Genomic DNA, 15284 nt, shown 5'->3' with positions numbered 1-15284 from the left:
GCAAACTACTCATCCAGTGGTTGGTTGTAAGTCATGATTCTTTGGGGAAAAGGGCAGAGGGGGCTGGAGCTCCGGCCCTCAAAGAACTTCCTCTCTTTAAACTGAAGCAATTTGCTGCTCTCCACACAGTCTTTCTACTGTGAGTGAAGTCACCTACTTTCCCCGGTCACATCGGTGGTCCTGGTGGGGGCTGGTTGACAGCCGACTGTGTGTTGGCACATCTTATCTTTGCCCATGATAGAGGTCTCTTTTCAAAGCCGAGCTTCACAGGTAAAACCAAGAGTTGGTCTGATCAGCCCCTCGTCTCCATGGCCCAACCCACGCTTTTTCTTTTAGCTGCTATTTTCTGCGGTCCTGGGTTTCTAGATCTTGGCGAGAGGACAGTCATTCCTTTGTGCTCGGCTATTACAATGAGGTAGCCAAAGAAAGGGTCTTGGTCTGAGGCTGTCAGCTGTTACTAATCACTACTCCCCAGCTCATCATGGGTCCCGCTCGCCTCTCCCTCTTGCTCTGCTTAGCACACATAAAGAAGATGAATTACTCCCTGGTTCCTCTTCAGAAAAGCATATTGTGTAGCACATTCCAATACTGTGAGCGAAGGATGGACTGATGTGAAGGGTAAATGGGTATCTAAATCACCTCTTGGTGGGTCTTGCGCCGGCAGCTGTGTGCCTGAGAAGTGAATCTCAGAGCTGGCTCTTCCGAGGTTTTCTTGAGACCTTGGCTGAGAGAGAGAGGAAGTCCCCGTGGTGGGTTCCCTGGCAGATCGCATCACTGGAGTGACTGCAGGGCTGTGGTAGGCTGTAATGAGAGTCTGTTGGATGGTTAAGACTAGTGTAGAAAAAAGCAAACTTGACCACTCAGAGGACCTCACCAGCTGGTAACCCAGGAGAAACATTCTCCACCCCAAAGGTCAAGGAGGCCACTGGATGCTCTTTGATATTGGAGGTAGCAGCAGTTAAAGTCAGGCCTCAGTTTCCCCTCACTGCTTCCCCATATGAGGGTTCATTTTCAGAGGACAGCAATAACCAGAGAAAAGGGATTGTGTGTTTGGTCCTACCAGACTGAGGATAAAGGGTGATTTATGGGACTTTTTATGCCACTAATAATATGTCTGCTCCCCTGGGATTTTTCTATTTAACAGTCTTTCAAAATAGAATGTTTCTTTTTTGCCTTTCCACACTTCGTTTTACTAGTGAACAGTGGAACTCGAAGAAAGATTTTTGTTGACAGTTTTAAGGGTCAAATTAAAAAATCAATTTGCCTGACAAATTATATGCTATCACAAGCAATAAATTCGTAAAGAAGATTCCTTGTCATTCTTATGCAATATAACCTCATAAAACTAAGTGATATTATAGGCGAATGAAATATCAAGTTTTGTGACATTATAAACAGCTATATGGGAACGAAATTTAAGCCAGGGCGAAAACCCCTGTGAAGATACTTGTGATTTAACTGACTGTGAATTCCACAAAATTTTTCTCATCTGCTTATGGAGATGGTTTAACTCTTGTTCACTAAGAATCACTGATTAAAGTAAATGCCTCTTTGCTCAAAATTGCATGAAGCGAATCTATTCTCAAACTTCTCCCCTCGTTACAACGTCTACAGAATTTCTGTTCAACTCAACTGACCAGATATTAGACTTCAGCCCCCTTATTTCCTTGGTCTCTACTAGCTAGGTGAAATAAATCCTTGGGTGCTGTGGACAGTCCAAAGTCATAGGAAGCAAGGATGACAGGAAGGAGAGACCATAGCTCATGGTTCCTTTGTAAAGCCTCTACTATTAACTGGGTATCTACCAGTGTTTGCAAACTACTTTTTTTTACTAGAACCTACAGATAAAATACAAGTGTATTCATATCTAGGTGCCCCTCCAAAAAAAGGGAAAAAAACACAAATGTATTTTACATGGTGACCCAGCCACACACAATACATACACACAGCTGAAAAAAGTTTCACAAACTCTTACCTTTACCACAGGTGCTACCCTTTAGTATTTTCTGTTCTGTTCTCTTTCATTAATGAAAAACAATACTAGTCATAACCCACTGAATTGATTTCATGACCCGCATCATAAGCACGTGTTAGACCCCTCTCCCGCTCTTCCATTCCCTTCGGTGTGTTTTTCACTTATTCACTCAAAGTTCTGTTAACGTGTGGACGGATAGGACTTCAGCAGTTACTTATATAGGCTCATCTGCGAGACTGCCTCACGGCAGTAAAAGAGGGAAAATAATATAGGAGTGGGAGAGAGAGAAGGAAGCGAAAGAGGGAGGGTGCTCCTGGTGGTGAGTAGTAGAGGTGTGCCAGCCTTCTGCCTTCCTGACCGTCCCCGGACACCTTGCTGTGAGTGACACTTCCTCCCCACCCCACCCCTCACGCCCAGCTCTGGAAATGAAACTCCAGGTGATGCTGAGTCGCTCTTTCCCCACCAGGGCTGTCTCTCATTCTCCAAGATAGAATGAACCGATTTTGGATTAATTGGGGGAAGAGCAACTAAAACTGACGAATCCGAATTTCAGAGTATTTTAAACAGAAGCAACTTTAGTACTTGTAATTCACAGTAACCTAACCTAAATGTTAAAAAAAAAAAAAAAGTGTGTGGCCTCTCCCCAGCATAACAACAACAGCGGTGATAAGAATGACTATTCAACAAATATTTCTTGGGTGCCTTCTTGTACAGGCACCGTTCTATAGCCACTGAGGCTACATTAGTGAATAAAACGTATGGCTCTGCTCTCTTGGCACTAAAATTTTAGTAAAGAGAGACATACAGTGATAGTAAGTAGCATTTATCAAGAACCTGCTTTGTCTGGATTCTTCATGTAAGTTTTCCCTAAGCTTGCAGTATAAATATTATTAGCTTCTTATCTAGACGAAATGGAGGCTTAGAGAAGGCAAATAATACTTAGTGAATAGCTTGTTTATTACTTTTCTGCTTACTTAATAATAACAGCTAACATTTGTTGAATCCTTACTCTGTGCCAAGCTCTATGCTAAGTGCTTTCGGAACAGAAGTCCCTTTAATGCCAGTGAAAAGCCAGTGAGAGGGCTGTCAGTATTCCCATACTGCAGATGAGCAAACAGAGGCTTACAGAGGTCATAAGCTACCAGAGCCAGAAGTGGAATCCAGGTATTCTTACCTCAGAGCCTAAACTCTTAATCGCTGAGCAAAAAAAAAAAAAAAGAATACATTTCCAAAAATGCCTGAGGTTGGCCTTAAGTAGTTTAACTATTGTCTTTGAGATCAAGTTCTGAGGCTGTATCCTGCTTATTAATTGTGATTCAAAATTGTGATACAATCATTAGCAAACCTAACTTTGAAAGATTCTTCTGTTCTACAACCCACAGAATCATAGAACTTTACTTGTTTTACGATCAAGTCTATAAAGGGGCCAGAAGAAAATATTTTAGTGAAGAAAAACGTAATATAGTTTTAGACAGATTTAAAATGATTTATTTTATGCTTGCTCCTTCCACTGCTCCCCGCGCCCCCCCCTCCTCGCTCCCTTCCCTCCCTCTCCTCTGAGCTTTTTGACCCTCTGCTCACGGTCCTTTCTGAGGGTTCCAGTGTGCCCTTTCCTCCAGCAGTGGGCAGTTGCTTTAGGATACAAGAGTTCATTTTTCAATCTGTAAATAGGAAGTATATTGTATTTTTAGAATTTAACTTTCCTTAAAAAAATCAGCACCTTACAGTGAAATGACATGCTGGAGCTCATCCTTGACTTCCTTGTTGTAAGTTTGCCCATCTTGAAATTCTAGGAGGATGGAGAACAGGCGGCTTTCATTACATGAGCATTTGAGAAGCCCATTGTGGAGAAGGAGTGCCTCTAAAATAAAACAAAAACCGAAACAGACAATATTTTTGAATCAGCAGTTGCTGATTTTCTGTTCTTTCTGGGCCTGGTCCAGTCCCTGGAAGAACAATGAAACACCATGAGAATGAGTAGAAAGACAATTCATCACAGAAGGATTCGTCCTTAAATTTCAGTTTTCAAAACCAGAGACAAGAATTATTGGGGGAAGTGGAGTAAAACACACGAATGGATAAGACATGGATTTTTAGCAGATGGGAGAATAAAATCCATGCAAATAAGAGAGAACCTGACATTATTTATATGTTATCCTTTTATACTTCTCTGAATGTGTATTTCATTTATCCAAGAAGTCATACCAAATATTGTACCAAAAGAAATCTAATTTACAATACAGACTTAGAGAGTTCCACTTACATATTTATGAGACCCTCCCTCCCTACTCCATCCCTGCAAAAACCCACAAATGTTGTACGTATTTGTTAATGCCAAACTGAGTACCAAAAGACTGTTTTTATAAAGAAGTAAATGCATATTTACCTATATGCATTAAGAAACCCTCTTCTCTTCCTTCCTCTCTCTTCAAAGTGACTGCTGCCTAAAATACCCAGGTTTCTGAAGCAAAGTCTTTATCTTTTACATTCTAAAAAATGTCTGTTTAACCCCTTTTAGATGCTTAACTCATCGGTGAACATGAAATGATCGATGGATTGCTTCCTTGATGACTGGTTTTGATGGGTTGGTTTTTAGAAAGGAAAATAAGATTCATGTACCCACAGCCAGCAAGTATCCATGATCCTCCATGCTCCATTAGAACATGATCTTGGCTGTTTTTCTAGAAATGATGAGAAATTTGTGCTAATTGGTTAGTTCTCTAGTTAGTCCTTCTGGTGACCAGTGTAATGCACTTCCTCTGAAGGTAGGGAATGCTGAGTAATGTGCTAGAGTTTTTTTCAGTTATCTACCGCCATGGAATTTTCCTCCAGCCTGTCCATTAAAAGAGAGGTATAGGGGAAAGGGTGATCCCTTGGGAGTGCAGGTTCGAATTCTGCCACTGCCATTTGCTAGCTGTGCAACACTGGACAAGTTACTTAACTTCTCTGCTCTTGTGTATCTTCACCTTTAAAATGATATCAGTGACATCTACAACCTCCGGTTGTCATGAAATTAGATGAGTATGTGCCATTGATTGGGGGTGGGATTTTGTGAGCGAATTAGGGAACTAGCTCAAAATATATAAAACATATAAACATAACAAACATGTCATTATAATTGGAAGACCAGCCCCAGTACTTGTAGCAATTGTGCAATATAGTATTTCTTGGGTTTCAAGAGGGTCTCAATTCTGATGGCAGATTGTTTTCCTAATAAAGATGTCAAGATGTCTTGAATGGGTCTGGTTTAGCTAGACCCAGATCAAATGAAGAAAAAGAGACCAGCCTAGATCATTATCTTTACTACTTGCTCTGGAATGTGTTTCTCCAATGTATGTTTAGACAAACACATAGTTGTTGTAACACACTCCCATCAGTACCTACACACCCAAGTGACCGCCTGTCTCCCCTGCCCCGGTGCCCTTTTCTTCCATTTTAAAGTGACAAGGCTCAATTAAAATCTTCCCTTCCCAAATATTTAGGGCCCTTCCTGCCAAAGTTCCCTTTTCCACAAAGTGATTTAGTACTTTACCCTTGCCCCCAGACACTCTGACATTTGTGTGTAGTCTGGTGTAGAGCTTTGTCTCGGATTTTGCGAGGCTAGGGCACAGAGATGGTCACTGGGTTTGAGTAACGGAGAGCAAGAGAGGAAGGGAAGTTAAGGAGAGGAAGAGAGACATTGCTCACCTTAGGTTTTGTCTTCCGGAGTTCGTCCTCCGTTTTCCTGGTTCCACCATTATCAGGACCATTCTCTTTCAGGCCCTGTGTCTGGCAGATTGTCCACATCCATTCTGTTCTTGCCCTCACGACAGTGTGTGACCTTGTTCGTGGTGCTCCCTTTAGTTTTACGAGCCTGTGTCAGAGAAGAGGGGAGGGGTCAGAGTTGGCAGGTGGGGAGGAGGGCTTGGAGGGCCAGGGACAGAGGTAGGCAAGCAGCCCATGTGGGGACACCAGGGCCCCCTCTCGGGAACGGACCGACATGGAGAATTGGTTCATGACGATCCTCCACCCTACCCCACACACACCCCTCCTTCCTTGGCTGAAATAATAGCAGCTGTTGCTTTATTCTCTTGCAAAGGAGAAGGGTCAATATGTAGAGGTTGGTGAGGCCTCTCATTTGACTATCAATTCTCCTTCTGGGCTCACTGCTAAAAACAATGCCTTGGTGGTTGTCTTCAGCTATTTCAGAATTTAAAGGTGTGGAGAACATACTTTCATATTGGTTTTCATTTTTTAAATTAAAAAAAATCCTATAAATAAGAATCTTTGTTTCTTCGAGTTGATAGCCTTGTAGCTGTGGACTCTGGGATAACTCCCCCCATCCCTACCCCCGCGGTGGGAGGGAGGGAGATTTAGGCCTCCTCCTTTGTTTGCCACTTTGGTTTCCAGTGCTCTGCCTTGACCACTTAGCGCTCTCTCTGAATAGCTATAGGTCGGGAGTAGTGGGCAGGAGCGTCAGAGAAGACTTGGCGTGAGAACGGAACAGCACCACAGAATAGAAGGCGAGAGGGAAAAAAAGCATCTCGGAGGAAGAAAATACTGCTGCCTCGTAACCCCTAGCAGAGATATCCGGCCTATTGTGCCCACACCACTCGCCGCCGAAGAATTTCAGGCTTCAGTGGTGACAAGCTCAGGCAATAATGGGAAAAAGAGTGGGCCCCTTCTGAGAGAAATTATTGCAAGTGCAGGAAGCCAAGATATTTGAGATGTGATTCAGACCTGGGGATGAAAATGGGGGGATGGGACATTTGAGAACAGATTAGCCCGTTTTTAAGGTTGGCAAAGTGTTGAAGTGGCACCATCCCAGTAAATGGATACTTAGCCCTGGGTTTCAAGAAATCCAGGGCAAGGGTAAGAGAAGCTAAGTTCATGCATTAAAGCCAAAGTTGGCCTCCTTTGTGGGAGCTGCAGTTCATCTCCTCAGGGGCAGAAAGTATATGAAAATTAGTGACATAAGAGCAAAGTTCAAGTACCCACTCCATTTTACTTGGTGTGGACTAAGACCTTAGTCCCTTAAGTGGTTTTTAATCTGTGTTATGGGTTGTTGTTAAAAATAAGAACATATCAGGTACTAAGTAAGTGCTTATTATGAAAATTATGAATGAGATGATTCAAATATAAATGAAATTATAAATTGAAAGCCCTGGCTTCAATTCTCATGGGAATTACCATTATATCACATCTTGGGGGCAAACCCAGCCCAATCATGGATACTATTTTTTTTTAAATATTTTACCTTACTCTAAATATGTTGATATGAACAGAGTCACTACCTAAAAGATTAAATCACTATTAGAATCTGATACTGATCATTGGAGTACAGTATAACCTTTTAATACATTTATAAAAATGCAATTTTTAAATAGTAAAGAAAATAGTCCCTTAGTTATGATTGGATTATACTATCCTTGGATTTTAGTGTTTCCATGAGATTAGGGAAGGGAAAGAAAGAAGAAAAGTGAAGAAATAGCTAATGAAACAGAAGAGCCCATATTATTATAATCTAATCTTTTTTTAATTAACATATAATGTATTATTTGTTTCAGGGCTACAGGTCTGTGTATAATCTAATCTTCTGAGGGGTTTGTGTCATTTCCAATTTTTTACCACCCCAAGAGACATTAAGATATGTTCCGTTTGCTAGAGCAGGAAGGGAAATCTTGAAAGTCACACCTCCTTTTTTACCTAGGATAACACCTCGCCTGAGGTAGACTTTGAAGATGTCCTGAAAACGAGAGGGCGAAGATGTTTAACATGAGATGAGGTACTCCATGCCCAGGGGAGAAGGTGGAAACATGAGAAGAACCCCACCAGAAAAGAGAATTTTTTTTTAATTTTGTTGAGATGAGATGAAATGAAACCACAGAGAAACTATTTGAGAACTTTGGTTTTATAACCCAATGGCTAATTTAAATGCAAATCGATGATAAGTTGTTAGGTGATCAGAATAATGGCTTACATTTTGCGTAAAAACATCAAAGAAAAGACTCCCAAGTACACATATAAAATAATAAGTCTTTTAAAATAATTTAATGCCAGTTTATCCGTGTAAGTCACCACAGTGACTTGAGATATGCTCAGGTTATCCTGCCAGAAATTTTTTTTGAGCATCTCTTCATCTACAGATACACACACACACACTACTCACTATTTACACTCATAGCTTCCCCAACCAGTAATAACCTAGGAAAGAATTTGATTGCCCTTTTAAATCATTAGAGAGCCACGTGAAATCAACTCTTGAGTCAGGAAACAGGTGATCAGATGTTTGCTGCCATGGCTGATGACTGGCCGTTCTTTGGCTTTTTTCCTTCACCTTTTATGATGCCCTGATGAAATCTGATGCCAAGTTCTCATAACTTATGTAAAAATCCCATTGCTGGGTGGAATGAGGGTAAGGGGGTGTAGAAGGAATTACTGTCCCCGTTACCTTCCTCTGGAGACTTCTTTGGACTGACTTCCTGAAAATCTCCTTCTGTTTGCCTTCACCAGGAATGGCGGCCCTAGATAGTAAGGCGTCAGGGAAGATGGGAATGCGAGCGGTAGTCTATTACATGACTACAACCATCATTGCTGTGGTGATTGGCATAATCATTGTCATCATCATCCATCCCGGGAAGGGCACAAAGGAAAACATGCACAGAGAAGGCAAAATTGTTCAAGTGACTGCTGCAGACGCCTTCCTGGACTTGATCAGGTATGTCCTTGCAAGCCCACCCCTTTGGATATATTTTGACACCGAGCCTCGCTTTTTGGGCAGCTAGTCAGACTGCAGAATAGTTGTCTAACTGAACCAGCCTTGCGGGGCTTGAAATGAAGGTCACATTTTTACTTCTTTCTAACAGAAGTTACACGTTTTGTTTTCTAATCTAATGGGAAAGAGGTGAGAAGGGCAGAGAGGGGATGTTGATTTTGAGCGCCTTGCTTTTAGGATTCAGAATCTGATCACTCAGTTCTCTCCGCTGTGCAGCTTACCTTGGAATATTAATAAGTCTTACCCTACTGTCTTGCTGTTTAAGGCTAGTTTTTATTCAACTATAGCCTGTTGATTGGACTCTTCTAATGCAGAACTTGTCATCTGTATCATCATCCGTTAGGCACAACAGTTTCTGTCCAGAAAGGACCTTAAGGATCATCTGATCATACCCATTCTAAGGTCTTCCTTTTATACTAGTCATGAAGAAAGGATTTGGCAGACCAGCAATAAAGGATTAAAGGATGGCTTCTTTAGCATTGTTTTGTGTACAAACCAGACACCGATTGCAAATGAGTCTTATCTAATACTTGAAACAGACTTGATGGTAGAGTCATCTCACACAGAACTGTGAAGTAAACCAGAGGTTGATCCTGGCACCTTCCTGCTCGCCCTCTCTACACACCTGCCCTTGCGTCAGTCAGATCCTGGCAGGAAGCATATTGCATATTCAAAAGAATCAGCGAAAGGGGTTTGGAAAGGTACAGGCAGGGTTAAGGGAACCTACAAGGGATGGTGAAGCACCACCAGCAATAGGAAGCTGTAAGGCTTTTCACCATTTTTTCCATGAACTTTACCATCAGGTAGGTTAGGTTAGGAGTATTTTATTATATTCTCTTTCTGTATAATTTCTACTCCTTGTTTGAAGAATTGGGATCTTGTCATCCCAAGTCTGGTTGATCCATCAGAGTGCTGTATGTTTCTGCCTCTCCTTGCCCCAGTGGTAGGTGTGTGAGTAGCCCATCCCCACTAGTCATTTGGTTCGAGTATTTTTCCTGACATCTCCTGAACTCACATTTCTATCAAGATTTATATAAACAGACCCAGAGAGCATAGATAGGAAGGAAAAGGAAACAGGATTGTCTAGGCAGTGAGAAGAAAAGGGACAAGAGTTGATGACCTTAAAACATGACTTTGATAGCCCACAACTGTTGGAATCTCAGGCTCTGCAACATCCTGGGCCATGTCCCCTTGGCCCAAAGTCTTCAACCTTGGAGCCCTAATGATAGTTTATTCCAATCTCTTCTTCAACAGATAAATCAGCAGAGACCTAAATGGGTGTAGTGACTTGGCCAAGTTCACACAGCTGGTTAGAGACTCTGCAGCTAGATTGTGGCCCCCTCCACCATGAACTCAAAACACTGCTCTGAGAAAGTGACAAACCTTGCCACATGGACCACAATTTTAAATTTTGTGAACCATATTTCCATTGGTCACCAAAGAGCCTCAAAAGCTCCAGCAATTCAGAGTCAATACCCCATCCCCCAGCTGGCCTTTGGGAGGACTTTATGGAGAACAAAATTCCACAGTCTGACCATGACATTTGATTCAGAACATTTGGTCCCTGGACACATGGCACAATATCAAAAGGGCCACTATTAAATAACACCTCAATTAACCAGAATGTTTATAACCAAAGGTGTTTCCATTCTCACTGTGGTTCTTCCTGGGAGCAGGATTTGACGAGATAATGACCAAATTTAAAAATCCCATTGTCTGACAAAAGGACAGATGAGTTGAATTTGCGACTTCCCTGAAAAAGAACGTGGGCCCCACATAGGAATAACCGTATGTCCCACTTCAAGTCATAAAATCCACCAAAACCTTTCTTTTTATCCATTTGCTGCTTAGTTCAATACAATCTTTACCTTGGACACAATGAAAAAGTATTTACGAAGCAAACTTATTATTTGAGAAATTTTTCAAATGACCATTATTTTCTTTGCAGGAATATGTTCCCTCCAAATCTGGTGGAAGCCTGCTTTAAACAGGTAAACACTCTATAGCCACTAAATCACTTTTGAAATTCCTCTTTGGCCTACCACACAGAGTGGGACCCTCTTGTTTATTTTTTTTTTTCCATTTCTCTGCAATAAGAAACACTCTTTTGCCAACCAGATGGAAAGCACTAGGGTTTTCTGAGGAATTTGAAGGGGGTGGGGAGGTCTTACCTTGTTTTGAAGGTAATTAGTTGCCAGATACTCTAAGTCTTGCATACAAAAAAACTCACTGAGTCTCTGTTAATTATTAAGAAGGCCAATCAGGACACTCCCTCCCTCTCTATGCCCCCCGCATTCCACACACAAAAGCCCACCAAGCAAACCAACTCCAGTATAAGACACATTTTCAACTTGCTTTAAAGATTAGGGATATTATTCAAGTTTCTGGGTTTAATTTAAAAAATCAGTAGGTTGTTTTTTAAAAGTCTATTAAGGGCCTTATGGATTCTAAAGGAGGAACCATATCAGAAATGGCATCATCATTTCTCGAATGCCTGCTGTGTGCCAAGCACTAATGTTACATTTGGTCCTCACATGAATGGGATGGGTGTCATTGTCTTCATTTCATTGATGAGGCAACTCATCGATGATAATTCAGAAGGAGTATTTAATAGGCACAAGATCTCACAAGTAATAAATGGTAGATCCAGAATTCAGAACCATTGTGTGACTCCAAATTCTATCCTTTTTCTGCTCCTACATTCTGCTTCCTGGAAAGGGATGAAACACCCGCCTGGAGGCTATAGTGAGGTCGAATTCCTCTTAGCCCATATACGTGCAATGCTTGGCTCTCTGTGTTAATAATACAACTTTACTGTTAGGGGGTAAAGTTCATTCTAACTTCACCTGAATAAAAAAGCTTTGTTGCCCAAAGTATTAAAAGGAAAACAGTTAGACATTCTGGGTTAAATAATAGTTCCTGGACATTTCTCCAGATGGTGTCATTTCGCCCTAGTTGTAATTCCCTAACCCTTCTGCTTAGGATCTCTAAAGCAAACAAAATAAAACTCCAACCCCATGGAGGACTAACTTTTATACATTCAAGTCACCCTATGGTTCCCCCACCTTTTTTTTTTAATTTTTATTGACTATTTTTATTTTTTTTGTTTTGTTTTTTTATTTTTTATTATGTTATGTTAATCACCATACATTACATCATTAGTTTTTGATGTAGTGTTCCATGATTCATTGTTTGCGTACAACACCCAGTGCTCCACGCAGAACGTGCCCTCTTTGATACCCATCACCAGGCTAACCCATCCCCCCACCCCCCTCCCCTCTAGAACCCTCAGTTTGTTTCTCAGAGTCCGTAGTCTCTCATGGTTCGTCTCTCCCTCCGATTTCCCCCCCTTCACTCTTCCCCTCCTGCTATCATCTTCTTTTTTTTTTTTTTAACATATAATGTATTATTTGTTTCAGAGGTACAGGTCTGTGATTCATCAGTCTTACACAATTCACAGCGCTCACCATAGCACATACCCTTGACATAGTACATGTTATAGACTATTTTTAATAGGTAATGTGTGCACACACTGCAAAATTAAAACAGAATCCTCTCTTTAAAAAAAAAAAAAGTCTAAGAAGCCAAAATCAAACTTTCTTTATTCAAAACCTGCAATAACCATAAATAATAAACCCCTTTCAATCCAACCAGCCAACCCCAGTACCATGGGGCTGACTATTCTAGTCAGTCAGTTGGCACTGGGCAACATCAAAAATGCTGATTTCTAGCAGCACCAGGGAAAGTGCTGACTCGAGCAGATTTATTGTATTTGGTTTTGGATTGCATTTACAGGATTTTGAAAGGGAAGCAAATGTATCCTCCCAGATCTATTTGTCTTAGACCAGAATGCAAATGAGGTTGCAATTTCTGTAGGCTACAAACTGTGTCTAAGGGGAAAGAGTTAGAGCCATAGGAAAGACTAATCAGGATGGGAACTCTACCCTAGACAATCCATAAAATGCCTAAGCATCCAAATGAAATAGAGATTTGAGAGCTGACTGGAACAGGAGACCAAAACGGGCCAGTTTCTTTGTTACTTAGAATTACCAGCAGTATCAGTGATTGTTCAGGGATGTGTCCATAATATTGACAGCTCGCCACGTCCTTGTTTGAGGGCCTCCATGGGGTTGGAATTTTATTTTGTTTGCTTTAGAGATCCCACTGGACAAAGAAGTCTCCCATTCACTCTTGGTAGAGAAATGGCCCAGCACTTCATGTACAGCTGCGCGTTCTTCCCCTAGACTGTAGATCCAGTCAACATCCGTACATCATTACTCTCTGATCCTTTACTACTATCAACATAAAGGCTAGGAATTCTACTGTCATTAAAATCTTAGATGGATGGGCTTAATTGTTTTATATGGTCGCAGTTATATACTCTGTGTCTTCTGTCTGCGACATCTATGCAGAAGCTGTTGGGAAAAGACTAACTTGAGTAAGAAGAGAAATTCCTTTATAGACTTGAGAACTGGGTTGTTGTCCTCAACTATTAATCAAGCATCTATTGATATTACCAGAAACACCTTGATATTGTCAGAAATGCCATTGTTCTGGATTTTAATTTTTTTTAAATTTCACCTAATTTTTTAATACTAGTATACTAGAATTAGTATATGTATAAACAATAAATATGCGTGTGTGTGTGTGTGTGTATAAATAACTAAATCTAGTTAACATACAGTGTTATATTAATTTCAGGTATACCATAGAGTGATTCAACAGTTCTATACATTATTCAGTGCTCATCATGATAAGTGTACTCTTTAATTCCCATCACCTATTGGCCCCAACTCTTATCCCCCCCACCCCCTCCTCTGATAACCATCTGTTTGTTCTCTATAGCTAAGAGTCGGTTTCTTGGTTTGTCTCTGTCTCTTTTTTTTCCTTTGTTTTGTTTCTTAAATTCCACAAATGAGTGAAATCATATGGTATCTGTCTTTCTCTGACTTATTTTGCTTAGCATTATACTCTCCAGATCCATCCATGTTATTGCAAATGGCAAGATTTCATTGTTTTTATGGCTGAATAATATTCCATTGTGTGGACTCTTCTTTATCCATTCATCTGTTGGTGGACACTTGGGTTGCTTCCATAATTTGGCTATTGTAGATAATGCTGTTATAAACTTAGGGGTGCAAAGGGGGGTTTTAAATTTTTAATATTCACTGAAATCTCCAGCTAAGTCTAGTCCCCAAAGGGCTTTGTCACTGAGCACCATTAACCAAACTTAGTGTAGTACTTTAAAATTTACAAGGTATTCTCATATATTATGCTTAATTTAATCATTACAACAACCCTGTGAGGTAGAACCACTGTGGTTATTTCTGTTTCCCAGATGTAAGACCAAAATGGTGTTTGGTGATTTGTCCATGATCCCATAGCATGATCCTATAGATAGTAAAGGGACTATGTGAACATTTGGATTTACAGTTTTTTAAAAGCCCATTTTAGCCATTTTATTAGGATTTCAGAAGAAAGCAAAAGCACATGTGTATGTTTAGTTCAGATTCTTCTTAGTTCAGACTCTTCAACTAGATACCCCTTTCCTGTTAGGATTTGTCTTGTATTTGAGTGTGTGTCTGTCTGTGCTGAGGAAGTAGTAGAGGTTTGTCACACATTAGATAGATGCTAGATACCTTCTATAACACTATTCTCTGAATGCAAGGTAATGTATATCATTAGAGAAAATTTGGACAACAGGCAAGTAAAAAGAAGAAAACAAAAATCACCTCTAATCCCTGTTGTGCCTTTTCTTTTTTAAGTTTAAAACCAACTATGAGAAGAGAAGCTTTAAAGTGCCCATCCAGTCCAATGAAACACTCGTGGGCGCCATAATAAACAATGTGTCAGAGGCCATGGAGACTCTTACAAGGATCACAGAGGAGTTGGTCCCCGTTCCAGGGTCTGTGAATGGGGTCAATGCCCTGGGACTAGTTGTCTTCTCCATGTGCTTTGGATTTGTGATTGGCAACATGAAAGAGCAGGGGCAAGCCCTGAGAGAGTTCTTTGATTCTCTTAACGAAGCCATCATGAGATTGGTAGCGGTGATAATGTGGTACGTATTTCCATTTGCTATTTATGCTATATACAGATGCTTATTGCCATCAACATGGGTTCTGTACTGAGGAAGATGCCACCAGGCAGGATAGCCAATGGCAACAACCTCACTCGGGTAAGCACAAGAAAATCAGTGATTTTCAGGGCCTGTAGTAGCCTTGGATTCCATCTGCAAGCTGTTCTTAATAAGTTTGCTTCCTTGTTCTTACAAGGTGTCTACTTCTTTACTCCAGGGCTGGTGGGATACCATTCCTCATTCCTTCATTTTATATCGATTTAGTTATAAGTGTCTACTCTATACCAGGCATACAATGCCATGCACTCTGGACATAGCAATGAAGAAAACAGACAAGGATGTCCTGGAACTTACAGTCTTTTAAGGGATATAGAAAAATAAACAAATCAACCAAATGCTTTAGTAACAAGTGCTGTGAAAAAAAAATAAAGCAGCAGATTTTATTTTACGTTATGTGATAAAAAGTGACTGGGGAGGAA

General features: G+C 40.8%; 1 protein-coding gene across 1 annotated transcript in view; it reads left to right on the top strand.

Annotated features, from left to right (window-relative positions):
* SLC1A3 (solute carrier family 1 member 3) overlaps positions 1-15284 on the top strand; it is a 77104-nt gene that overhangs the window by 51592 nt on the left and 10228 nt on the right. The window contains exons 4-6 of the mRNA XM_028098100.2: positions 8468-8672; positions 10678-10720; positions 14495-14787. Of these exons, the coding sequence (XP_027953901.1) occupies positions 8468-8672; positions 10678-10720; positions 14495-14787 (541 nt within the window). The remainder of the gene's footprint in view (positions 1-8467; positions 8673-10677; positions 10721-14494; positions 14788-15284) is intronic.

Source organism: Eumetopias jubatus, unplaced genomic scaffold, assembly GCF_037043125.1.
Source record: "Eumetopias jubatus isolate StellerSeaLion01/CBP00866 unplaced genomic scaffold, mEumJub1_p1.0 scaffold_5, whole genome shotgun sequence".
NCBI lineage: Eukaryota > Metazoa > Chordata > Mammalia > Carnivora > Otariidae > Eumetopias > Eumetopias jubatus.
This window is presented reverse-complemented; position numbering and strand designations above follow the sequence as displayed.